General features: G+C 34.7%; 1 protein-coding gene across 1 annotated transcript; it reads right to left on the bottom strand.

Moving 5' to 3' along the window:
* Positions 1-140: 140 nt before the first annotated feature.
* LOC126890176 (uncharacterized) lies at positions 141-27192 on the bottom strand. Its single transcript, XM_050659030.1, has 6 exons — positions 27066-27192; positions 17653-17782; positions 14675-15064; positions 6767-7101; positions 3150-3502; positions 141-2058 (listed from the first exon to the last, which is right to left on the bottom strand). Exons 1-6 carry the CDS (start codon positions 27190-27192, stop codon positions 1885-1887), a joined length of 1509 nt encoding a protein of 502 aa, XP_050514987.1. The 3' UTR covers positions 141-1884.
* Positions 27193-27626: the final 434 nt, after the last annotated feature.

Raw genomic sequence — 27626 nt, 5'->3', positions numbered from 1 at the left:
TCTGGACTATTTCCGTTTTGTTGTTTTTAATGCCATTTAATTTCCTCTTTCAATATAATTAAAACAACACGATCGTCTACTTCCATCTGTTCTGTTCTTTTGTCTTTGAAAATTAGGTAACTTAAATAAAACACAATGTATGGTCTGTTACATTTTTATTCAACTAAACTACAAGAAAAATAGGAGTATCATAAAATATCTAAATATATTCAGTTTTCTTTTATGGATATATACGTAAGAAAATCTTATGTACAGTCACTCGAAAAAAAAACTGAATATTTTAGTTGAACATACAGGTAGATAAAAACCTAAATAAAAATTAAGTAAGTTCCGCCTAAAATTTTATTAAAGCTCTCGAGTCTGTGAAATCCCGACTTTTCAGTCAAGTTGAAAGCTTCTTGATGAGAATTAACTATTATTTGCGTGACAAACATTTAACAGGACTTTTATTTTAAGCTGTGTGAACCTGTGCGAAAGTAAGATTAATTAGTGATAATAAAATTCGTGAATTTTAACATTTTATAGACGGATATCCTACTTTATAAATCTCAGTCTGAAATGTATGCAACAACTATTACACCATTGCGTATAATTTATGGCCTACATAGCAGAACTGGAGTCAATTTTGTAAAATAAGCAATTTATTGAATAGGTACTAAAACTACAAACTAAGTGAAATATACCTAAAAGCATAAATTTTTTCTTAAATATAACGAAATCGTGTATATTATTGATAAAGTATTGCCAGAAATAGATAATTTTTATATTGCACAGCATACTATATTTTTTATCCACCAAACCATTATGCAACAGTGTATGGTGTTTTTACTTGCACGTTATTTGATGTGTTATTGCGTAAAAATCAAGATGTAAAAATAAAAATGCAAAGTGTATATGTTAAGTTAGGCAACTTACGTTACACTACAAATTACCGTGCAAACTAACTTGTGCTTGCTCCGTTTGTACAGAAGAGTTTTGTGCAATAATGTAAGTTTGCGTAATTTAATCAATTCTGGTTGTTTAGAAAATTATGAAAGTAAACAGACAGAAGGATAAACACACAGAGAGTGAAAAATTAAACCTGAAAAATCCAGAAATTGAAAATCGATTTTGAAAAGAATTGAATAGGGAACTCCTAGAACAAAGGGAGGAAATGATACAAGAAGAATGGAATAAGAGTAAGATGATGACATGGGAAACGAAAAAAAAGAGTGATAGGAATTAAAACACATCAAAGAAAAGAGCTTTAGTTTGATGAAGAATATAAACAAACAATAGACAAAAGAAATGAAGCACTTATACGTGCAGTATATTCAAAGAGAAACACGAGAAATGCGCGAAAAATCTGAAGAAGAACGAAGAAAGGCAGACAATATGTAGAAGAAAGAAGAGGAGATATGAAAACGACCAAATACTAAAAAATGGGGGAAGTTTTCAATCAGGGTGACAGAGGAGCATATAAATTCCTGAGACAACTCACTGAGTAAAGCCGATTTTTTAAAGTTTAGTAAGCGTGTTGTCCGAGAAGTGTGCAAAAATAAGTGGGCAAAAAATTTACAAAGATTGCAACAAAACATGATAAATATTGATTAAATATAGCGAGGTTCCATAATATAGGTACACGATTTCGGCATATTTAATTTGTATGAAGTGCCCAGAAACATAAAGTAAAATATATAAATGTCAATTTCAAACAAGAGCTAAAACTACAAAACTAAATTTACTCAATAACTGTTTAAAAGATTAAAATATTTATGTTTCTGTGCGTTTCATAATAAAATATGTATTTGTTTAATAAACGCATGACTAAAACTAAGTTAAATAAGAATTGGGAGAAATAAAAGCGAAGGCTGAAGGTAAAAGAAATGTTAGATAATATGGAGTTTAGTTGTTAGCCGACAAAATACTAATACAACGGTCCACGTCCAGTAACTGTAACAGGAACGATGTATCTCTCAATATTGTGCCAGATGTCCGGATGATGTTCAGTAACTTGTTCTCTGGTAAATTCAGCTGTTCGTTACATATTGAGATTTTCTCCAGTAATCCTTTGTCAATCTAGAAACAAAAGAAAGTTATTAATTACAAAAAAAAATTGTAGTTTGATACATATAATAGATATATACATGGTGTCCAGAAACTCTACCGACAAACGAAGACAGGAGATTTCTCAGATAATTTTAAGACAATTTAACCCAATTCACCTAGTCCGAAAATGCTTCTTAAGGGAGCTAGAGCTCTTTGAAGATGGCGTCATGAAATTAGTTTTTCTTAAATACCTCCAGAACGCTTCTGTTTAGAAAAACGAAAATTGGTATGCATATTTACTTGTCAGAGGTGAATCGATTCCATCCATTGCAAATTTCTAGTACCGATCATAGGCGTCCGTTTTGGGTATAGCAACGGGTATTTTATCGCATAACTTTTTTGTCCTTAACTTTTATGCATTTTTGACACCGGATTATTAAATTGTGAGGTATTCTAGTACTAAAAGATACTCTTGCTTTAAGTCGGTAGGACACACCGTTTTCTAGAAAAATCAATTTGAAAGTTTTTCGCTTTTGGAATTTGAAAAAAAATTGAAAGAACTTTTCAACAAAAAACGAAGTATTTTACCAACATAAAGTAAGAATAACTTTTAGTACTCGAATACCTCATAATTTAATAATCTAGTGTCAAAAATGCTCAAAAATTCAAAACAAAAAAGTTATGCTATAAAATAAATGTTGACCTAACCAAAACGGACGCCTATGAGCAGTACTAGAAATTCGCAATTAATGAAATCGATCTATCTCTGGAATATAAATAATTGTACCAGTTTTCGTCTTTCTAAACAGTTTTTTTTTTTAATTTTTTTTAATTCAAAAAGCGAAAAATTTTCAAATCGATTTTTCTAGAAAACGGTGTGTCCTACCGATTTAAAACAAGAGTAATTTTTAGTACTAGAATACTTAGCAATTTAATAATCCATTGTCGGAAATGCATAAAAGTTAAAGATAAAAAAGTTATGCGATAAAATAACCGTTGCCCTACCCAAAACGGACGCCTATGATCGGTATTTTTTTATTATGTAACGAGCGCAAGCGCAGCCGCCATGTTGAAACATCAGTAAGTCAAATGTTTCGTACAATATTGTAAAATAATCTTACCTCCGGTTTCATAAAATCGGAGAACCTTAGTTTTATTCGCTGCTTGCCCATGTTTTGATAGAAGATGGTAAACTCGTCTCCATTCTGCAACAACTTGAAGTATATACCTGCGATCAAATCACCCTTCTGGTCTCTAGACAGTAAGCTTTTGAATCCGTAGACCAAATTTCTTCTTTCCGTAACATCTACGGCTGTCAAGTAAGGTCTACCGACGTAAATGATGCCTGCAAATGTATCTACTTTCCCGTTTCTAGTTGTTCTTTCGTTCCATTCCACGAAGTGCTTGTTGTTTGGTGTTAATTGGTAGTTGTAGTCTTTGCGGGTGTTGCCTTCCTCTGACTGTATAAACCAACCTGAAAATAAAATAAAATTGTTATTTTTTATTGAAAATACTAGACAAACTAACTCATACCAGACCCTTCTTTCAGTGCGTAAACTCAATATACTAACCTAGAATGGCAATTGTAATTTTACCTCTTGACATTGCGAAAGTATGCAATTGTCCGTCATCGATTACATAATTTTCTCAGTTATATGTATAATAATCATGATAGAGAGAATTCGACAAACTGATGCACTGAAAGAAGGGTTTGGTAGGAACTTTAAATATATGTATATAAGCTCCAATAACCAAAACAGAGACAGAATCAGACAGAACATCACTTTTAATTTTGAGCGCGTCAGTGAATTTAAGTATCTTGGAACGACAATAACGAATGACAAGAAATAATGAATAGGATACAAGCCGGCAACTTATGTCTTTATTCCCTTCAAAACATTTTAAAATCGAAACGACTAACAAGACATACAAAGATACAAATATATAAAACATAAAACAATCATCCGACCCGCAGAGAAATATGGTAGCGAAACGTGGACGATAACTGTTGCGAAACGCAACCTTTAGAATTATGGTGCAACTGACGCTCGCCCTTTTTCCCTACAAGCGGAGCATCAAATTCGTTGGGTGTTTGAACGAGTTTTTCTTCTTCTTCTTTAAGTGCCATCTCCGCGGCGGAGGTCGGCAATCATCATAGCTATTCGTATTTTAGAGATGGCTGCTCTGAAAAGTTCATTTGATATACATCCGTACCACTCTCTCAGGTTGCGCAGCCACGATATTCTGCGTCGCCCTATGCTTCTCTTTCCTTGAATCTTTCCCTACATAATCAGTTGGAGCAAGCTGTATCTCTCTCCACGTGTAATATGTCCGAGATATTCCAATTTTCTTGTTTTGATGATATTTAGGATTTCCATTTCTTTATTCATCCTTCTCAAAACCTCTTTGTTTGTAACGTGTTCTGTCCACGATATTTTCAGAATTCTTCTGTACATTGTACTGAGTTTTTCTACATGCATGTAAATGCGTGGTTCTCCCGCGTTTTATGTAGCATTCTTATCTATGGTAGCATTCAAGCTTCGACCTCTCTCATGACAATATGTAGCGCTTTCGTGTATGATCGCGGAAAAAGGGTAAATTGTTTTATTAAATATGTACATTACCACGAGAGTTTTTCTTGCAACCGAACCAGATCGAAGGTACCGCCCCCTACAGGCGGTGAGCAACAAGAGAGGGGAGAAATCAAATTCCCATTCCGTTCAATAACAAACGCAAACGAAGAGCAATTACGTGTTTGGAAAAAATCATAAGGAATATCTTTGGGTCTGTGCTAGATTCAGCAGTAGGACAATATTAGATAAGAACTAACAAATAGCTCGAAGAACTGATCCAGACGCTAAAATAATAAGAGAAATAAAGTCCAGAAGACTCTTATGGACAGAACACCTCAAAAGACATTCTGACGAAAGAATAGTAAGGATGATATGGGAAGAAGTCCCAACTGGAAGAAGACCAGGTGGACGACCTTGACTACGGGGGCGAGATAATATAGCAGGAGATCTTAAAGCTATGGGCGTGGCAACTTGGATGGAGATTGCTCATGACACAGAGAAATAGAGGCACGTTGTCAAGTCAGCTAAAACCTACGAAGGGTAAAAGCTACGAAGGGTTGTAGTGCCACAGAGTAAAAAAATAAATAAGAAGATACTTTACAGTACTATAATTTGCGTTATTAAAAAGGTTAAAAGTAAAAAACAATTAAATAGAAACGGACAGTGTTACATTAAAAAAGGAATTAGACTTTAACAATGGCTTTACAATGTATAATGAGTTGTCTACCCATAAGGTCTCAACCCAAGGTACCCAAAGTAATTTATTTTGGTCGCTTTTCTATGTTCGTTGCTCTTGAAGTTCACAGACCATCTTCAGTCAATCTACCATCCTTCTGTCAGTGGTGGATCTCAACATTTGCCTTGGGAGACGAAATTCTCTTAAGGGGAACTTTCAATGAAACACCAATCAAAAGACATAAAAAAGATAAAATCAAACTACATAAAAGACATAAATAAAAACATAATGCATTAAGTTCTCTTAATTTTCCTAACTAGCCTGTTTATTGGGTTGAATTTGTCTGTCTCTGGTTTGACTTTCATGTCGCCTAATATATTTTTATGTTCTAATAATTAAGGTGACCAACTGTAGGTACTCATTTACTGAGTTTTGTACTCTTTTTTCGCAAACCGTACTCTTTTCAAATCCTGTACTCTGAAAGTACTCATTTGTATAATTTTATAGTCATTGTGAACAGAGAGTGGATAGCGAACTTTAGAGCATTACATTGTTTCAAATGGACCTTTCTAAACAGTAAAATTGAATGGAAAGAAGTTTCTTCAGCAGTCGAATTTGTAATGAAGAAAGTAAAAGATATTGTTATTAATGACAATTTTCTCTGTGAAGAAATTCGAAGAGTAAATTTATATTTAAATGAAGAAAAATTGAAGAAATGGAACAGTGAGAAAATACAACTTGACAAAAGACGGGTAGAAATCTTTCGGCAATTTAGAGTAGAACATATCCCACATGAAAATTTAAAAGATTTAATAGAAATTTCCTTATATTGTCCAGGCACTAATAATTAATGCTGCTGTTGAAAGGGTATTTTCACTAGGGAATGATTATTGGAGCAGTGAGAAGTCGCAACTTTCTGTAAAAACATCATCTGCCATCTTTACAGTTAAATTTAATATGCAAAATGAAAGTTGTTCGGATGTGGCTACATTATTATAGGAACATCCTCATTTAGCAAAAAAATCCACTAAGAAGAAAAATATGTTTTTAAAAGAAAATAATTTTTTTTGTTTCGCCTATGAAATACTTGCAAAGTGTACTTACTCTTTTTGAACAAAATATAGTTGGTCACCTAATAATAATTAAGGGGGATTTCTCCATTTTTCCTCCCCGTATATAAGCCACTGCCTTCTGTGGATACTTTGGATCATTTTAAGAATAATTCTATTTTTGTGAACCATCATCATGAAGGAGGAAAAGATGACGACAAATAAAAACAGCAATGGAAAAACGAGAACTCATATAGGAAGATATATACGACAAGAAGAAATGGCGATTGGGATGTGGTAAACGAAATATGGTAAATAAATATCTACGTAGCCACTGTAACCACTGTAGAATGACGAATGATAGAGGAGGACGGAGCGACGGAGGGGACGGGGGTATTTAATTTAAAACTAAACTTGCTGTATCTAATAAAACACTATACCTGTATGTGGATACGCTCCATCTGACATGACGGTAACCACTCTAGCAACATGATAACCGGGATCACATAGCATCACTGCAGTTCTTCCGGAAAATTCAACTTTTAAGCACATCATGACGTGTTCCTTTTCCAATCTGTACGGCAAAGAAGTGGGATCATATCTAAAAGCATTGGTGTATACAATAGGGCTGTCTATTTCTTCCTCGCAGGAAACAACACAAATGTGGTTGCCTATACCTGGATACTTGCTATCCAGGTTGAGTCTGAGACGATTCCATAGTTCAAAAGCCAGTCCGACGCAGGTATGATGTTCAGATGTTATTGGTGGAGAATACCTAAAATTAATTGTTTGAATTACAACACAATATAAATCATGTCGTGAAGCTCTTTCTTCACTTAATATACTAATACAAAAGTGTCTGGACGTCAGTCATGATATATATATGACTGATTTATTGACCATAACAAAGCATTTGACAAGTGCGACATAAACAATTACTGCATGTTCTGAAATCAAAGAAGATAGACTACAATGTCCTCAGGATTATATTTAAATTATACTATAAGCAACGAGCAAAAATACGTGTTAACGATCAGCTGTCAGAGGAAATTGTAATCAGACGTGGGGTGAAAGAGGGATGCGTCTTATCGTCAATTCTTTTTAGTGCCTACTCGGAAGAGATCTTAAGCTTTTGAGGGTGAAACAGATGGAATAAAGGTAAATGGAGTTCCCATTAACAACATTAGATATGCGGATGACACTGTCAGTTTAGCCAAAAATATTGGGATCTTCAGAGGCTGGTGACCAGAATAGCGGAGTTTGGACAAGAATATGGTTTAACAATGAATGTCAAGAAGACAAAGTTTATGAGAATATCGAAAACTCAAAGAAATAACGGGAATATCTTCATAAACGGATCCAATGTCGAACGAGTCGACCAATATGTATATAATAATAATAATAATAATAATAATATCGTCTTTATTATTTCTTCAATATAGAAATGTACATTTTTATATAAAACATAATATATTATTTTCAGAAATAAAGGGCGAAGTTCATTTTCTGAAATGTCGCCATTTACAGAAAATGTTCTTCCACTTAACCCGAAAAAGAAAAAAAAACTTATCTATATAGTGCCATTATAAAAACAACAATAATTTCGTTTCATTTACCAATTTATTCGAGCTCGAGCATTATGTTCGTCCAGAACCAAAATTATGATTGAGAAATAAACAAATAGTCTCTAGATTTGGATTTAAACTGCCCAATGTTTAATACTTTTATTGTTGATGGTAATGAATTATACAAATGACATACCTGATACCTAAAAGACCTTCTAAATATCTCTGTTTTAAATTTCGGTATTGCCAGCAAACCTTTATATCTAATATTTAAGTTGTGTATGTCCGTTCGATACGTGATTTTACGATGAAGATAAGACGGTTTTTTTGTTAGAATTATTTTATGATAAAGACAGACTGTATGATGTACCCTTCTATTTTCCATATTCAGCCACTCAATTTCCTTAATTTTATGTGAAACTCTTTGTCTTCTGCGAATGCCAAATATGAGTCTTAGACAGGAATTTTGAACTTTTTGAATTTTATTCTTGTAGTGAGTGGTTAAATTAGGACCGTAAAGAGCGTCAGCATAATTAAAATTTGAAAGTACAAGAGATTCACACAAAATTTTCTTAACATTAAATGGTAGAAAATGTCGATTACCGTATATAATCTTAATTGAAGCGTAGGCACGCTGTATCAATTTATTTATATGTTTTTCGAATCTTAACTCTGAATCCATTAATACACCCAAATTCTTTGCCACATCAACAACATCAAGAATTGAATCCTGAATTTGGATTTGGATTGATGGTAAAACTAATTCCCTTTGATTTTTTGGCCCAAATATTAATATGTTTGATTTACTGGAATTGATGCATAGGCAATGGTTTAAAGCAGCTTCTACAAATCTTTTTAAATCGGCATTAATCAGATCATTAGCGTTTTTTAAATTTTCGATTGGGAAACTGTAGTAGAGCTGAGTGTCATCAGCATATAAATGAGCTTGGCATGACTGAAGCTTAGAGAGAAGATTAGAAGTATATAGAGAAAATAATAAAGGACCCAATATTGAGCCTTGTGGAACTCCTGAATTAATATTCAAAGAGTTTGAATTTTGACCTTCTATATTAACATGCTGTTGTCGCCCTTCCAAATAGCTTATTATAAGTAACAACGCATCATAGGAAAATCCTAAATACTTTAAAATGCTTATCATTAATTCATGGTTAATAGTGTCAAAAGCTCTGCTAAAATCTAATAAAATCAATATAGTACATTTTCTGTCATCTATAGCCGTAAGTATATCATCGACAATATGCAAAAGTGCAGTTGTGCAACTAAAGCCTTTGCGAAATCCAGATTGAACATCAGGTAAAAGAGAAAATTTTTGTATATATTCCTTTATTTGAATTTCCATAGCTCTTTCCAATACTTTGGATAAAGTAGGTAAAATACTGATACCTCGCAAGTCTTTCATTTCTTTTGGATTTTGTTTCTTCGGCAATACCCTCACAACTGCCCTCTTCCACATCGCCGGACAGACATTCTCTGTTAAACAATAATTTATAATATGTGTAATGTAAGGTACGATATGAGGACAACAAAGTTTAATTAATTTAATATTTATACCATCACACCCTCTCGCATTCGTTTTTATATCTGATATGGTCTTAAAAACAAACAAGTCATTAATTTCCTTAAATTTAAAGTTTTCATTGAGTAATCTATTATTATTATAAAAATTTAAAAGATGTTGGGGTGGTTTTTTATTAGGAACAGATTTTATAAAAAAATTATTTAGATCGTTAGGCTTTTTTAAATCCTCTGGAATATTTTTATTTTTATCGGGAAGAAATTTATTCAACTTTAGTGTCTTCCACATTTCTTTTGATGAATTATTATTGAATTGATGTATAAAGTATGCCTTTTTTTCTCTCTCAATAGCCCGATTAGTAAAGTTACGCATTTGTCTATAAAAATCTAAATGTCTCTGTAATCTAGTCCTTTTAAATTTGCTTAAAGCTTTGTCCCTCTCGTTCATCATAATTTTGATGACATATGTCATCCATGGTGCTCTGGCTTTAGTGACTCTAGAGGTAACTATGGGAATATGTCTATCAAATAAATTATTTAAGCAATTAACTAAGTACGATATTTTTGCATCAATATTTTCCTGGTCATATATTCTGAAAAATGAAGTATTAAACAAATCAGCCTGAAAGGATTCTTGATTAAAATTTTTAAAGCTTCTATATGTACACATTTTAGATTGTTGCAATGTACCACCTACATTTACCTTACAATAAACAATAGAGTGATCTGAGATGTTATGATGTATGACACCCCCCTCCACTGCAGCTCCTTTTTGTACTATTACATAATCTAGAAGTGTTGCAGATGTAGCAGTGACTCTAGTAGGAACGTCTATCAATTGACAATAATTCAGTGATTCTAAAATTGAATAAAAATTCTTAACACTACTATTGTCATAGTCAAACAAGTCTAAATTAAAATCACCCATACAAATTATTTCATCTACAGTTGGTCCAATATCAATTAGACTATTTTCAAACTCATCCAGAAAAGAATTTAAATTTTTTTCATGAGGTCTATATATTACACCTATTCCAAATGTTTTTTTATGAACCGTAATTTTAATCCATAACTGTTCCCAGATATAATCCTGCCTACTTATAAGTGGTTCACAACGCAATCCATCTCCAACATATATACATATTCCTTTACCTCTGCAATTTCTATCCGCCCGGTATAATTTATAATTATTAAAATTTAATTGGTCATCAACAATACTATATTTCAACCATGTTTCACATATTAAAAGAATATCTAAAGAATTATCCGAAACTATTTGTTTAATATTTTGCAATGAAGGTACTAATGATCTTGCATTACAGCAACCTACTTTAAACATTTTGTTTTATTTTAAACAATTTGAATGCTCGAGTTCGAAATTAAAACAATACCAAAACAAACGATATCTAACTTAAACAAAAAATTGTAGTTCTTGTAGTTTTTTGTTCCACCTAGATAAAATTCTAGTAACGGGAACAACTCAATTGGTCAAATGCTGCAAATATAATCCTTAACATTGTTATGCTCGTAAAAGATAAAAATAACAAACATCATGATTCTATCTGTTAATTTCAAAAGCCATTAAATAGAGAATAATAATAATACATTATATACTAAGTAAGTAGTTTAGCGACATCCTCCAGTGAGCTGATTCTTCTACCATTTTGTTGACCATTCAGTTTGACGTAAACTTGACCATAATTTGTCCAAACCACACCTGAACCATTAATTTTTTTCACTGCCTCCGTTACAATATTTAGCTGCTCTCTCGTTAAATCCTCTCGAATTATTATATTTGTAGACTTCAGTGACCTTTTATTTTTGTAAACAACATTTTTATAATAATTTGAGGAAAATTTCACCAAAACTGGTCTACTTTTGTGGGTTTCTTTCTTGTTCAGTCGATAGCAGAACTCTATACTTCTTTCATCTAATTCCAGATGCATTGTAGTTGTAAATATAGCAAGCATAGTTTTAGACAAATTTTCAGGACCCGATGGTTCAGGAACTCCATAAATTCTAAGGTTGGTGCTTCTCCCCATTTGTTCCTGTTTCTTTTGGTGATTAACAAGAGATTTGATTGTCTCTTCCTGCTGCTGAAGTTTTCTAACAATACTTTGATTTTCTTCTTCGAGTTTGGCAATTTTTTCGTTATATTTCTCTTCGATAATCCCAGTTATAGTTTCGGTAAGCTTGAGGATAAACTCATCTGCTGTGCACAATTTAACAACAAGGTCTTTAACTACTGAGTGCAATTCATCCTCTCCCTTACCACTTTGACTTCTATTACCATCTCTACCCATTTTAACAAAACAAACTTTATAAAAACTTACTGCAAATCAGCTAAAAATCAGCTAAAAATATTTCTATGTATCTATGTATTTACGTCCGTGGTCATAACTTCCACTTACAGACAAATTTTCAAAATTATACGTGCACGTTTACCACATATTCCAATGCTTAATCGCAGCACCGCAAAACCACGTCTACTCTGTAAGGCACATTCTTTTCGACTTCATATCTTGAAACAATGATCGGAGTTTATCAGGTTATTACTTTCAGGAAATCAAAATCATAATAGAAAAGGCTAGAGCAAATTTTAACAAAATGAGAAAAGTGCTCTGCACAAGAGATCTGAAGTTAGAGCTAAGGGCTTGTCCATATAAGAGCGATTTGCCAACGTCGACGCCGCGATTTACCAGTTTAAACGCTGGTAAACTGGCGGTTGCATATATACGATGTTGAGCGAACATGGAAAATTATCGAACAAAGAAGGCAACTTAAAGTTGGCAGTTTTGATTTAAACGACTATCGAAGCTTATCAAGAGAAATCCAAAGAAATTGCCGGAAAGATAAAGACAAATATGTGTCTAACATTTGTCGGGAAGTAGAAATCCACTTACATCGAAATGAAACAAGAGATCTCTTTCAGAAAGTAAAGTTACTGGCTCGGGAATTCAAACCCAGAAATTACGCTATAGAGGATGAGACAGGTAATATGGTAAGCGATATGGATGCGGTTCTGGAGACTTGGAAGAAATACTGCACCGAACTCTATAAAGCTGAAACCTCTAACATTCATCATGTAACAGCACTGCTCAACAACAACCCTAGAACCAGATATTCTAAGGTCTGAAGTCGATGAAGCCATAAAACACCTTAAAAGAAATAAATCACCTGGTTGCGATGACATCACGGCAGAACTTTTACAGAACATGGGTGAACATGGTCTCCAATTAATGTGGAGACTGTGCAAATCATGTATGGAGAATCGGCAAAAGGCCCAGTGATTGGTGTACCGCACTATTTACTCCCATTCATAAGAAAGCCGTAACCACAAAATGTAGTAACTACCGAACCATTTCACTAATTTCACACCCAAGTAAAATTCTGTTGAGAATCATCAAGTGTTGTATGCAGACATACCTGCATAAACAAATACCACAAGAACAGGCAGGCTTCGTGAAGGGTAAAGGCACAAGGGAGCAAATTCTAAATATGCGACAACTCATTGAGAAAGCACGAGAATTCCGATGATCGTCTGCTTTCTGGATTATCAGAAAGCATTTGACTGTGTAGACTGGACAGTTTTGTGGAAAGTTCTACATGAGATGGGGTTTCTGAACATCTGTCAGCTCTGGTGAAAAGCCTATATGAGAACAGTGAAACCAGAATAAGAATTGAAAACCATAAGTCCGATCCTCTTAAAATAGGTAGAGGGGTCCGACAAGGATGTATTCTATCTCCAAGTCGTTTTAATTTCTATGGGGAATATATAATGAGAAATGCACTCGTATTTCTATCGCAGGAAATAAGATCTCAAATCTCAGATATGCAGATGATACACTATTAATAACTGCATCCAAAGAAGAAATGTACAGCAAATGCCTGCTGCAGCTAGTGAAAGCCGAAAGCAATAGATGTGGTCTCAAGATCAATAAACAAAAATTATGATAGTAGATTATTCAAATTCACTTCAGACAACAGGAGCCTTAGACCAGTTTGAAGTGGTTAACGAGTTCAATTATCTAGGATCCTACATCAGTAATACAGGATCTTGTGAAACAGAAATACGTAGGAGAATAGGCATGGCCAAAAACGCTATGAGTCGATTATCGAAAATCTGGAAAGATTCTACAGATTTCTACAGGGAGAAAGATGTCCTTGTCGAAGAACACCAAAATAAGATTAGTACGTGCCTTAATTCTTTCCATATTTAATTACGGATCTGAAACATGGACAATGAAATCGAACGACAGAAAAAGGATTGACGCCTTTGAAATGTGGTGCTGGAGAAGAATGCTTCGAATCTCATGGACGGAACACAGAACAAATCAATCAATCCTCCAAGAGCTTAATATTCAGACTCGACTTTCCTCTATTTGCCTCTCCACCGTCTTAAAATTTTTCGGCCACATTGCAAGAAGAATTGATGATAATCTTGAGAGACTTATAATTTCGGGAAACGTTGAAGGGCGCAGAAGTAGAGGTCGCTCACCTACTCGATGGACGAATCAAGTACAGAAAGCCAATGGAAAAACATTCTCTGAATCCATGAGGAAAGCTCAGGATAGAAGCCGATGGAAAGAGATAGTTGCTCGTATTATAGGGAATCACGACACTCAGCAATGAGGAAACGACTGAGGAGGAGGACGAGCGGTTGCATTTGTTTCTATGTTAACTTGAACTGCGGCGGTTGGGTTTTTCAGGTAACCGCGACGTGGACAAACCGCCCTTATATGTACGAGGCCTAAGGGTAAGGTTGGCTAGGTGCTACGTTTCTTCGACTTTGTTTTACGAAATGGAAGCTTGGACCTTGAATGCGGCATCAATGAAAAAACTGGAATCATTCGAGTTGTGGGTGTATAGAAGAATTCTGAAAATATCATGGACAGAAAACGTCACAAAACACGAGGTACTGAGAAAGATGAATAAAAAAAATGGAAATCTTAAATACCAAAACAAGAAAATTAGAATACCTCGGGCATATTACACGTGAAGAGAGATACAACTTGCTCCACTCCAATTGATTATGCAGAGAAAGATTCAAGAAAAAAGAAGCATAGGGAGACGCAGAATATCGTGGCTGCGCAACCTGAGAGACTGGTACGGATGTACATCAAATGAACTTTTCAGAGCAACCGTCTCTAATGTCCGAATAGCTATGATAATTGCCGACCTCCGTCGCGGAGATGGTAATTAAAGAAGATATTAGGTGGGACTATTATAAAAACATTGAATACTTACAAATGGAAAAACTCAAGTAGGTTATCGTTGCCGCTCTTCTTGTAACTTTCGTAAAGTTTCAAAAAATTGCCAACAGTATCGTAATTGTGTTCTTCCAGCACTTTGCGCAGATGCATCTCAATTTCACAGGCCAACGTTTCGTATTCCCTGATGTTGTTGAGTCTGTAGGGAGCGATATACTCCTCCTCCCATCCTGGAAGAGGAAGAGGATGCTCCAAAGGCCACAGACCGTTGTCCTGCTCGTCTTCAATGAGTTGGGCCAATGTGCAGCTAGCAGCGTCGACGGGGAGGCCAACGTTGCCGTTTAAATTCCCATGAGCCCCGTAGAAGGGCTCTTGCTTAAACCCTAGGAGGGTTCCATTTTGAGACCAAGCGTTCTCATTTTCGAGTCAACTTGGCCATTCGCAGCCCCAGCGGCCAACGGTTGGTTCCATAGATCTAACAAACAAAAATACATGTTAATAATGTATACCTAAAAAAGTATATTAGTATATTGTAAACTTAATAGAAAGCATTTGACTCAGTCCAGCCTAGCTCCATGTTAAGAGCTCTTACAGAGTGCAGTGTTGATGATAGGCATAGACATTGAAGACAACTCTTCTTCACACCCTGCCAAAAGGAATTTGGCGAAGACGATATAAGACTGTCAAAAATACGAGCCTTATTCAGTTGAAAATCATCTTTGATCTAGGAAAAAATCATCGGAAAACATATCTGTAAATAATAACCACTGTATATCATTGGCGGATCTACGGGCAAGGAAATGGGGAAATTATAACCTGTTTAAAGAATTCTTGTAGCTCAAAAAATTCTTTTACGGCATTTTGTAATTCTTCGTTCATCTGAAAACGATTACCTTTAAACGCCATTTTCCGTGGTCCAAAGATGTGAAAATGACAGAGCGATAAATCGTAACTATAGGGGGTGTATGCTCTAATATCCTCTTTTCTTTTGTTGTATATTGCCTTTCAGTAGCTTGGCGTCATAAGGTCGAGCATTATCTTATCGTGAAAAAGAATGGCACCACGTTAAACCTTTTCTGGACGTTTTAGTCATATTGCTTGATGAACCTTGTTCAAAGTTTAATTATACTGATTTTTGTTGATATGCACTTTAGCTTCTATTATCCCTATGAGCAATGGTCTTTCATGATTAAAAAAAATGTTAACATTACATTGCCCACAGAAGATTGAACTTTGAATTACCGTACGATGATTATATTTGGACGGATTTTTAACAAAAAACGCCATTTTAAAGTCACAATATTTAAAATCTCAGTCAAATTAATACAAATGATAGGAACTAATCAGTGTACCATTTACAAACATATCTAACGTTTCAGAACGTCAGTTGAGTGATTACAATTTGTATCCAAAGCTAACGTGACCGAAGATGTGCTTCAAATTAACAAGCGTATACTAGTAGAGTATACAGAGGATCCAGAGAAAATGGGAGGAAGACAATGAGAATAGTGGCATAGGACCGACACAGAAGAATTGTAACGTCATTGATAATGATGATGATAACATCGAGGAAAGCTGAAAAAAACTCAAAAATAACATGATTAATGGAGCAACAGAATCACTTGGAGTATAACATATCAAAAAAGCAAACCCTATGGTTTAGAGAGGAAGTCAAGAAAAAATGTGAAGAAAAGAAGAAAGGCTTTTTACAATCTAGAACACAAAAAGTATATATCTACTGTAAATGAATCCGAAATGAAACAAATATTTTAATCAAACAAATAAAAGGAACACGGAGGAACTTTTCAAAACAGATGGAACACGACTTCTACGGAACACAAAAAGAAATATGGATAATGATCAGAGAACAAAGAAAAGATATGAACGAATTAATAAAAACGGGACACATTCAGAACGAAACATGAGCAGACTATTTTCCAAGTTCATTTCGAAGAAATAAAAAATAATACATTTGTAATTCTCGGGACTCCCGGAGGGACCGCAGACGTTAGGATACAATTAGCGTCTCTTTGAAAAGACAATGACGTCGACTTTGCAAAGTAACAAGACACTTACTCAACACACACACTACGTATTACACTAGATACCTAAATGAAAAAAATCCACTGCACCATCACCATGCCAATGGCCATTAGTTGTCGAGGCATTAGCTAAATAAAAAAAATTGTAATTCGGAAATAATTGACGGTTGGTGACGATGAGTTCTGCAATTCTTTGGTCACGTGGTTCGCAGAGGTGACGACAGTTTGGAGAGATTAATTGTTTCTGGAAACGTTCCAGGGAGAAGATCAAGAGGACGATCACCAACTAGATGGTCTGACCAAATAAAGCATTCAGCTGGAAACTCATTCTGCGAAGCTCTTAGAGCAGCTGAAGAGAAAGACCAATGGAGAAACAATATTAAGAATATTGGAAGAAATCACGATCCTCAGTAATGGGGAAACGACAGGAGAGAGAGAGAGACGATGAGTTAAATATTAGGTACTATTTGGAGTTTTTTGGGTCCCTGATTACGAATATCATGACGACGATGGTCTCGAAAATACCTGATAACCCAGACAGACCTCGTCTCCCGGAATTTTGTGGAAATTCGATACAAATCAGTGCAAACTCGTTATTCTTAGGTTTTTGGGACAGCTGAACACGAATATCATGTTTGCGATGGTCTCAGGGGCAAGGTTGATCTTGCGAGGAACCTCGTCCCTTGGAGTTTCATGGAAATTAGATAGATACAAAGTCAGTCCAAACTCATTATTTGGGTATCTTGAAGACCAATTCATTGGTAATTTAAATTGGTAAAATTGCTTAACACTGTTATAAATCAAAGGCAAGGAGTCTCACCGAGATCCATCCAACTGCAAAAAATTCGTAGGTTTGGGATTTTTACGGCTTCATTGCCTTGTCTATTAATTTTACGATTAACTTTAGGTTTAATAAAAGCCTAAGTGTTCGGTAAAGTTAGTTGGTAAACAAAATAAAATATTAAATACTTACTTGTCAGAGCTGGTCTCTCCGATAGGCAGTAAGGGGCCAGTGTAAGCTCCGCAGGCATTCGACAAAGACTTGTGTCCGGCTGCATTTTGTTCAGCGGTACACAAAGACTTTAACGGCTGTATATCACGCTCTATAACAAAGAGATCAAAATATTAGTTTAAAAAAATATATTTGGCTTAAAATTATCTTCTTAAAATTTATATTTTATTTCATTATGCAGACTGGAGAAGACACATGACATGGAAAACGACTTATAAAAATAAAACAGTAAAAAACAGAAAAATGCGAAACAAGTAAGAAATGGAGACAACCCACGAAACAAATCGTAACCAAAACAGAAAAAGAATAATTCTTAGAATAGGATAATACGCGAAAGAGAAATGCAGAAATAGACAGGAATGGAGATCGCTCGGATACACTAAATAGTAACCAAAACACAGAAAGAGGACTAATCCACCTCTGAACAGGATAATACATAAAGTTGCGATAATATATTTTTCAATAAATGGAAGAAGTAGCATCATCCTTTTGATTTGTCTCCATATTCAAGTGATCGATATCCTCTTTAAGTTGGACGTTGGACTTGATAACATCCTTTAAATTGATGTTGATATGATCGTATTCCTTTGTCTGTTCTGTATACTGCAAGAAGGTATACCCATACAAGCGAAAGCTATCTGGTATACTGATGGCTCAAAAACAAGAGTGGGAGCCGGTATAGTAGGGGCAAAGCAAGGGATACATTTCCCGGTAAGTCTATCTAAGGATGTTATAATGTTCCAGGAGGAAATAACGGCAATCCATCACTGGGTGGAAGAAATAAGAAGAAAGAAATAACGTATTGTTCAATTGCTATCTTCACAGATAGCCAGGCTGCGCTTAAGGCACTCAATTCTGTAGAGGTCAATTCTAATCTAGTATGTGTGGGTACCCTAAATAAACTAGGAGAGTGTAGCAAGGTTATGGTAGCCTGGATACTAGGACGCTAGTTTCATATGGGTAATGAAAAGCAGGTGAACTGGCCAAACAAAAACAAGACTTATCAAGACCATTCGTTGGACCGAAACCTTTCTGTGGGGGGTTCAAAGGCAGTAACAAGAATGGATACAAGACAGTGGGTAATTTACAAATCTCTGGAATGGTGGAGGAATTCACCAGGATAAAGACCGGCCAAACACTTAATTACGCATCTGTTAAAAAAAGACAAGAAAACAGTTAAAGCCATAGTAAGCCTGCTAACAGGGTCATTTAAATCTGAATAGTCATTTAACCTTCGGATGACCAAGGGGGTAAATTTGGACCCCAGCGTATGTTTTTCATTAATAAATTCAAAAGTAGTTTTAATTTTTAACTCATTATTTTTTTATTTGACTTTAATATCATTCTAGATATCCTCATATTTTGAAATAAAAAGAATTCTCTATATTTTACGAATAGAAAATATATTATGAAGTTGATGTTTAGTAAAATATCGTCTATTATGTGGAATTCCAAGTAGTTTTACACTGCGCGTTATCAAAATGTATTTTTAGACTGTGGTGCCTGTTATGTACGAATCATGACATTCCTGTCTGCTACAGTTATTCATTATTATTATTTCCTGGCGTATATTATTATAGTTTCTTAGTATTTTGTGTACATATAAGATATGGCCCACAAATATCTTACTGAGGCTGAGTTACAGCGATTTTTATGATGATATAGAAGATGAAATAGTATCAGAAAACGAGGATGTATTGTTAGATGAAGATTTAAATGCTGAAAACATTCATTCCAGGTCATTTTTGATCTGGGGTCATTTTTTACCCCCGTTGGTCATCCGTGTAACAAAAAAATGTTGGTCATCGGAAGGTTAAAGCTGATGGGATTGGCAGATGATGACCTATGCAGGTTCTATCGCCTAGAAAAAGAAACAGCAGAGTACATTTTATGTCAATGTAACAGCTTGGCAAATGTGCAGTTCTTTGCATTCGGCGAAGAAACGCCTTCAGTCTTGAAGTTGACTATTTAAAAAAAGGCCAGGCTATAGAATATAATCTAAGTACTTGGGTATATGATCGTAACAAAAGAAGTTAATGTAGACGACAAGATAAAAGAAAGAAACAACCAGAGAAGAAAAATCCTTTCTAAATAATAGAATTTGGGCCAATCAATAACAAATAGTAACAAACGTAGAATATACAACACAATTATTATAAGCAGTATAATCAGCTAAAGCAGTGAAGTAAGGCAGATAAAGGAACGATAAAAGAACACTTAAGGTAACAGAAATGGATTTCTGGAGACGAGACGTCCGACAGAAAAATCGAGATTGGAGAGAGTTACTAATAGTAGAATAAGAGAAAACATTAAAGTAAATCATACAATGGTAGAAGATACTGGCATCCAACAACTAAGATGGTATGGACCTGTCCAAAGAACCCCGTAAATCGAGTTCCAAAACAAATTCTAACATAACAACCTCATGGAAGAAGGAAAAGAGGAAGAGCTCACCTTAGTAAAACAGAAGGTATAAATCGGGAAATAAGAGAGAGAAATATAGGAAAACCTATGCACCGGGAAAAATGGCAATTGGGTATCGGAAGGCGTAGAAAAATGACCTACCTTTTTATTATACCCTGTATAAGTGCTTCTGTGTAACTATTTAAAAAGATTTTTAGGGCATCGTTTTACATTTCCAAAGAAAATTGATTAACCTACATTTTTCAGTTCAAATACCTCAGTATATTTAAAAGTGATTGACTTGACTACTGTAACTCATCCCGAAATATTCTAGCCGGTTCAAATATTTTTTCAGTTGACTATAATTTCCTTTTTATTTATTTATAGCACCGTAAAAGTACGCCCATGCGTTAAAAATAATCCGTTACAAAATTAGAAAGTCTAATAGAATATTCGTATCAATGCTGCCAATTAGCATATACATACTTATTTGATTATTTTCCTAATCGTGGTTCGTGGTGGATTAGTCTAATTTCCCAATTTGTTGTAAATTATCTCGTTATCATCGATATAATATTATATGATTTCATAATTTAGCTATTATGCTATTATACCAACAATACGTAAGCAAAAAATTTCATTAATCATGAGTGGTTTTTACATTGTGCATTTAATATTTCATTGTTTTATCATTTGCGTCATTTGCTATTTTAACTATGTACTCTTGCGATCGTCATTCTACTGATGTGATAATTCCATTTTTTATTTCCCGCCCACTCGTTTATACCCTGTGTAGAACCAAGTAGAACGTTCTAACTAAGCTTGATGGATGCCAAGCAAAATAACCAGCGGGATTCAGAAAGGGTACTGATAGAAAAGTCGAACGAATATCAAATTCCATTATACATGGCATTCGTAGACTTACGAAAGGCGTTTGACAGAATGGAACATTGGGCCATCAAAAACTCACTACAGAACGGTAGAATTGATTACAGGTACAGTGACTTAATAACAAGCATATACAAAAACGCGAGTACCACAATAAAATTGACGGACGAACACGCTACAAACCAATAAAATTGGAAAGAGGAGTGAGGCAAGGACACACAATATCGCCATAATTGTTCAATCAGGCTACGGAAGACAAAATTAGAATGGGAAACATATGAAGGGTCATAGGGAAAAACGATGAATGTCAATTTTTGGTAATTTTGCGATTTTTGTGCAATCTCTTAGCTTAGAAAGAGTACTATCCACCTGTGTATAGCCAAGGGGAAATAAAGATCTTATCGTCTTAAAATCACGTCGCAAGATTGGACGCAAGGGGGAAAACAATGAATGTGTAACTTTGTTTCTCATTTTACCGAAAATGCTTGCAGATAGACATTCATCGTTCTTCCCCCTGATCCTTCATATGGAATAAGAATAAATGGAGAACTCTTGAACCACTTGAGATATGTAGACGATATAGTCCTGCATATCCTGGCGATATAGAAGGTAGAGTTACAGAAGATGGTTGAGGAACTAGATAGAAAAGCGACAGAGATAGGTCTAGAGATGAACTATAGTAAAACCAAGACTATGACAAACCACGAAGACAAATTAGTAATAGTAGTCAAACAGAATAAATTAGAGCAAGTGGCAGAATACATATACAAAGGACAGATAATAAAGCTGAACAGGGACAATCAAACAAAAGAAATAAAAAGAAGAACTAGATTACCATAGGCATCATTTGGCAAACTATCATAGTTCTAAGAAATAAAAAGTACCCTCAATAACTGAGGGTACTCAAAAGTACCCTCAGTACAAATACACTCGGGTGCAAAATTAACCGGACACCTTAAAAATGGGTAATTTTTGATGTCTCTCAATTCCTAAACCTGTTGTCCGATTTGAGTGATTTTTTAATATGTTATAGCTTTATTCTTCAACAATATCGTTCGACTACATGAAAAAATAATGACAGTTTGCTTTATAAACCTATGTCCGCAAATGCTTAATTTCTAAGATAGAGGGTGTTGAAATTTTTCTTATAAACTGACGATTTCTTTATTGCTTTAAAACCGGTTGAGATATGCAAATGAAATTTGGTGGGTTTTAAGACGTAGATATTATACAACTTTTGACATACAACTTAGAATTTTATATTCATCATTGGCGCGCATACGGGTAATATGAGCTGTCATATTACCTGTATGCGCGCCAATGGTGAATATTAAATTCTTAGTTGTATGTCAAAAAATGTGCAATAACTACGTCTTAGAACCCACCAAATTTCATTTGCATATCTCAACCGGTTTTAAAGCAATAAATAAATCATCAGTTTGTAAGAAAAATTTCAACATCCCCCTATCTCAGAAACGAAGCATTTGCGGACATACCGTTTATAAAGCAAACTGTCACTATTTTTTCATGCAGAATTACCCTTTAAAGGTTGTCATACTTATTTAAAAAGACCCTGTATTGATGGAGAACATGGCTAGTTGTTAAATTACCTAACTTTTTTATGGTCCAATGTACGCGAATGAACCAAAAAGCAAAATGTTTAGAAAACATGAGGCTGTAGTTAGATTTCAATTTCAGTATTTTATAAATGCTAGAATATTCCACAGGGTGATGCGAAATTTTAGAAAAAAACACAGTTTCATTGGTACACCTCGTATACAATGAAAATTTACCTGTTTAGCAACAATATTATTAACACGGTATTGTTAAAGAATAAGGCAATAACATATTAAAAATCACTTAAATCGGACAACAGGTTTAGGAATTGCGAGACATCAAAAATTACCCATTTTTAAGGTGTCCGGTTAATTTTGCACCCGAGCTCTCCTTGTATATTGAGCTCTCCATATATGCGAACGAAAGTATTCAACCAGTACATATTACCAGCTATCGCATATGGCTCACAAACATGGACTTTCACAAAGGAGAACATCGACAGGATATCCAAAACACAGAGAGCAATGGAAAGACAGATGTTGGGTATCGGTCTTAAAGACAGGAAAAAAACTCGTGGATCAAAGAAAAAACAAAAGTGAACGATGTATCAAGACAGGTTGCAAAACTTAAGTGGAACTTTGCCGGCACACTCTGAAAGATTGAATAAGCGAATTCTACACTGGCGACCATGGGAACAGAAAAGAAAAGAGGAAGACCACAAATGAGATGGAAGGACGACCTTAAGAGAACGGCAGGAAAGAACTGGATGCAGATCGCATCTATTGTATTCCAATGCTTTCTCTGTAATGCATTTTATGACGAATATTGCATCTGTACGCGACCTTGTTGCTCATCTGCTAAAGTTATGAGCTGATTTATTCGTTTTTGCAATGTTTTAAAATAGTTGTATTCAGTCCGCATCGTTAAACACAAATGTCACTTTTATGAATCCATTAACATTTATTTTTATTCTACATCAAAGATCATGTACTAATGTTCCAAAATAAATACTTACAAAAATAATGCAAACACACTCGTATGATCACATTGTCCGTTTTATTTTCTCAGATCTTAAACTATGAATATATTTTCTAAATCATTGTCTTTCTCTATATTATTACTATATTATAAAACGAAGTTTCTTGAAGTACTGAATGAGGACGATTTCTGGATTGGAAATCGAAACGTCAAAATAATTTATTTGAAACAACTTGTCGCATTATTTCCCCTTTTCCAGAGTCTTCAACTATCTTATAGTATAGTGTATCTATTTCAGGAAATGAGACATAGCTATACTTTTATTTATCAATATGGTTTTGTGCAGAATATAAAAATGCATACAAAATTTTAACTAGAAATCAAAATATGCTATTACATCTGCATGCTGCAAAAAGTTGATTAATAACAAGCTGAAAATTTGTTATAGCTTAACGGTGACTAGTCGAACACACTTTGATGTATGGGAACACTGGAACAGGGGAAGTTTTAATTGTGGAACAGGTTAAAAATTTGGAACGTCAGACTACGAAACTGTTCCATGAATTTTGTTGGACAGAACTTCCAATTGATTTGTTACCATTTCATTAAACTCTCATGCAAAAATCAGACTAGTGTTTATTTTATAACCAACTAGGCATTTTAATGAGTGGAACACGAAGAACATGTCAAATGACAGGAATTATATTGGTGATAAATAGCAGTTTGATTTTGCATGACAGTTTAATGAAATGGTAACAAATCAATTGGAAGTTCTGTCCGACAAAATACTAGGGCGTTTTTGTAATCTGCCTTTCCAAATTTTTACACTGTTCCACAATTAAAACTTCCCCTGTTCCCGTATATCAAAGTTTGTCCGACTAGACACCTTTAAACTAAACTAACGTGCATAGAAATCGGCCCACTTAAAAATTTGGTCATTTTTGATGTCTTATATTTTCTAAACCTGTTGGCCGATTTAAGTGATTTATAAACGTATGTCCGCAAATGTTTCGTTCCGAGATACGGGATGTTGAATTTTTTCTTACAAACTGACGATCTACTTTACTGTTTTAAAACCGGTTATATGCCAATGAAATTTGGTGGGTTTTAAGACGTAGTTGTTGCACATTTTTTCACATACAATTAAGAATTTAATATTCACCATTAACGCGCATACGTGTAATATGACCGATCATATTACCCGTATGCACGATAATGGTGAATATAAAATTCTTAATTTTATGTCAAAAATCCGCAATAACTATCTCTTAAAACCTACCCAATTTCATTTGCATATCTCAACTGGTGTATTAATTAACTGTCATTATTCTTCATGCAGAATTATCCCTTAAAGTTTGTCATACTTATTTAGAAATACTGTGTATTGATGAATAACAAGTCTAGTTGTTAAAGTACCTAACTTTTTTATTATCCAACATAAACGACTGAATTAAAAAACAGAATGTAAGAAATCCTGAGGCTTTAGTTGGGTTTTAATTTCAGTATTTTATAAATGCTAGAATATTCCACAGGGTGATGCGAACTTTGAGAAAAAAACACAGTTTGATTGGTACACCCAGTATACTATGAAAGTTTACATGTTTAGCAACAATATTATTACAGTGGTATTGTTAAAGAATCAGGCTATAACATGTTCAAAAAAATCACTTAAATCGGCCAACAGGTTTAGGAGATATAAAACATAAAAAATTACCAAATTTTTAAGTGGGTCGATTTCTATGCACGTAAGTTTATTAACAAATTTTCAGCTTTCTATTATGTAATTAACTTTTTTTGGTACGCGGGGTCCAGGCCTGTATGTAAAACGGTGATTAATATTTGAGAATTTAAGTTTTTCGAGGTTTCGTGAACTATTTAAGCGGAAGTAGTTTCTGAAAAATTAAATTTCATACTAATATATGGCTTTATTAATGAGTCATGATAAAGGATTAGCTTTTAACTTCTCTGTACCACTATAGCTTAAGTTTATATTTTTGCAAGTGTTTCAACCCCTTTGGAATGTCTTTTTTGGAAATATCTATTTCATGTCTTTGTTGAGGATATCAGACTACTGCTTCCGGGTTCTTTCTCTGTGTTTTCGTGTTACAGTAGAGTTAGTCACAGAAGAGAGAAAGACATCTGGGTAAAGGGTAAATATTAGTATGACCCAGGAATGAAACTAGTGTACAAGTTTTATTAAAGAATCCGATCTCGCTTGGAAGCAAAGGTAAAGCAGATTATATCGAAACAAAAGAATATTGCTAATGAATGATCCTAACATCATGATATCATCAAGACTAAATGAACTAAACATGGAGTTAGTTACCTACTTACGATACCTACACACGAGCAAAGCCGATAAAATGTCAAAAATCTACAAAAAATTATTTCTTTGCAAACACGCCTATATACAAAAATAAAATAAAGATAAGACAACCGGTAAACAATAGTATCGAATATATCGTTAATCATACATAAGTCATAAAGTAAACCATATATACTTTTATGAAGGACAATATCAGACTATTTGAAAGAAACCTTAGATGTTTTGAGAGAAAAATCCTCAGAAGAATCTTTGGACCTTATCACGACCCTAATAGCAAAAAAACCGAATGAGAACAAATAATGCTGAGGTCAAGCAGATGTATAGGGCGAGTGACATCCAAGAAATTAAATCTCAGCGTCTAAGATGGCCTGGCCATGTCCATAGACTCCCTAATAACCGCCTTGCCAAACTGATCTGGGAGGAAGCCCCCACAGGAAGAAGGCCCTTAGGACGCCCATGAATGCGATGGAGAGACAATATATGATCAGATCTAAGAACAATGGGGCTACCCACTGACCCAAATATCATGGACGACCGTTCGAGATGAAAGCGAGTTGTGCAGTCAGAGGTGTAACCAGAATGATCCTAAGGGGGGGGGGGTTACATCTACTTGAAGGTCTCTGGGGGTATGGAATATTAATGGTGTTAAGCGTATAGAGCTCAAAGTACATCCAAAGGGGGGGGGTTATAACCCCCTGGTTACCCCCTAGCCAAGACCCACCCCGGGTTGTAGCGCTAAAAGAAGAAGAAAAATATCAGACTGCCACTTTCTAGTAACAAAAAAGAAACAGTAATAGTTGCTGGTGTGTAAATATTTTTGGCGTGTCAAAACATATTTTAAAACCATATTTCAAAATTTTCCCAAAGTATTTTAAATGTATTTATCAGCTTACATGTCTGGTGACGTATGTTTTATGCTTATACTGCCAAATTATATTTAAACTTTGTAAACCTAATTAGATTGTGGATATGAAGTGAAATATATTTACTTTTGATTTGATGTATATTTATAGTTGGAGTAAGCCAGCCAGAGAAATTATAATATTAGCAGATTTTTAATTCATTATAGGACATATTTTTTCTCACAGTGTCTATAACGAGACAGACAGAGGCAAAAGTATATTGGAATCAGAGGTCAAAAGAGCAATAAAACAAGCAAATAATAACAAGACGCCTGGATCAACAAAACAAATTCCTGCCGAAATTAGGGATGGCCACAAACTTGAGCTCGGTTCGTTTGACGAGCCGAGCTTCGAGCTCAAGCCGGTTTGTTTTTTGCGAGCTTCGAGCCGAATCAAATTTTTTTCCAGACGAGCAGAACTGAATTCGAAACAAGACAAGCTTTCCATAACGAGCTTGTCAATATTTTAGCTAATACTCTGATACTTTTTCTAGTTAATTTGTTTCTGCTGCGGCTGATATACTTTTGTTTGAGAATAAGTAACTCAGACTACAAATATGTATTTTCAATATACAGTGTATCCGTAAAATATAGACCTAGCATATAGACTTAACGTTGAGGGAATGCAGCTTATCATTGAACATCCAAGTGCAAAACACGGAAGCGCCATCTTCGTGAGGAGAGATATTATTGATGTAACATCAGCTGAAAAAACATGCTACAACGACATTGAAATTCTGACCGTCGAAATAGGAGCCTGCACAGTGATATCTGTGTATAAACCACCCTGGAGAGACTTTGTTTTCTCCCCTCCAAAAAATTTCGCTTCTCAAAAAATCAGATTCATCCTCGGGGATTTTAATAGTCATAATGTTCATTGGG

Source organism: Diabrotica virgifera, chromosome 8 (assembly GCF_917563875.1).
Source record: "Diabrotica virgifera virgifera chromosome 8, PGI_DIABVI_V3a".
Lineage (NCBI taxonomy): Eukaryota > Metazoa > Arthropoda > Insecta > Coleoptera > Chrysomelidae > Diabrotica > Diabrotica virgifera.
The sequence above is the reverse complement of the archived record's forward strand: the minus strand, read 5'-3'. Positions and strand labels throughout refer to the sequence as shown.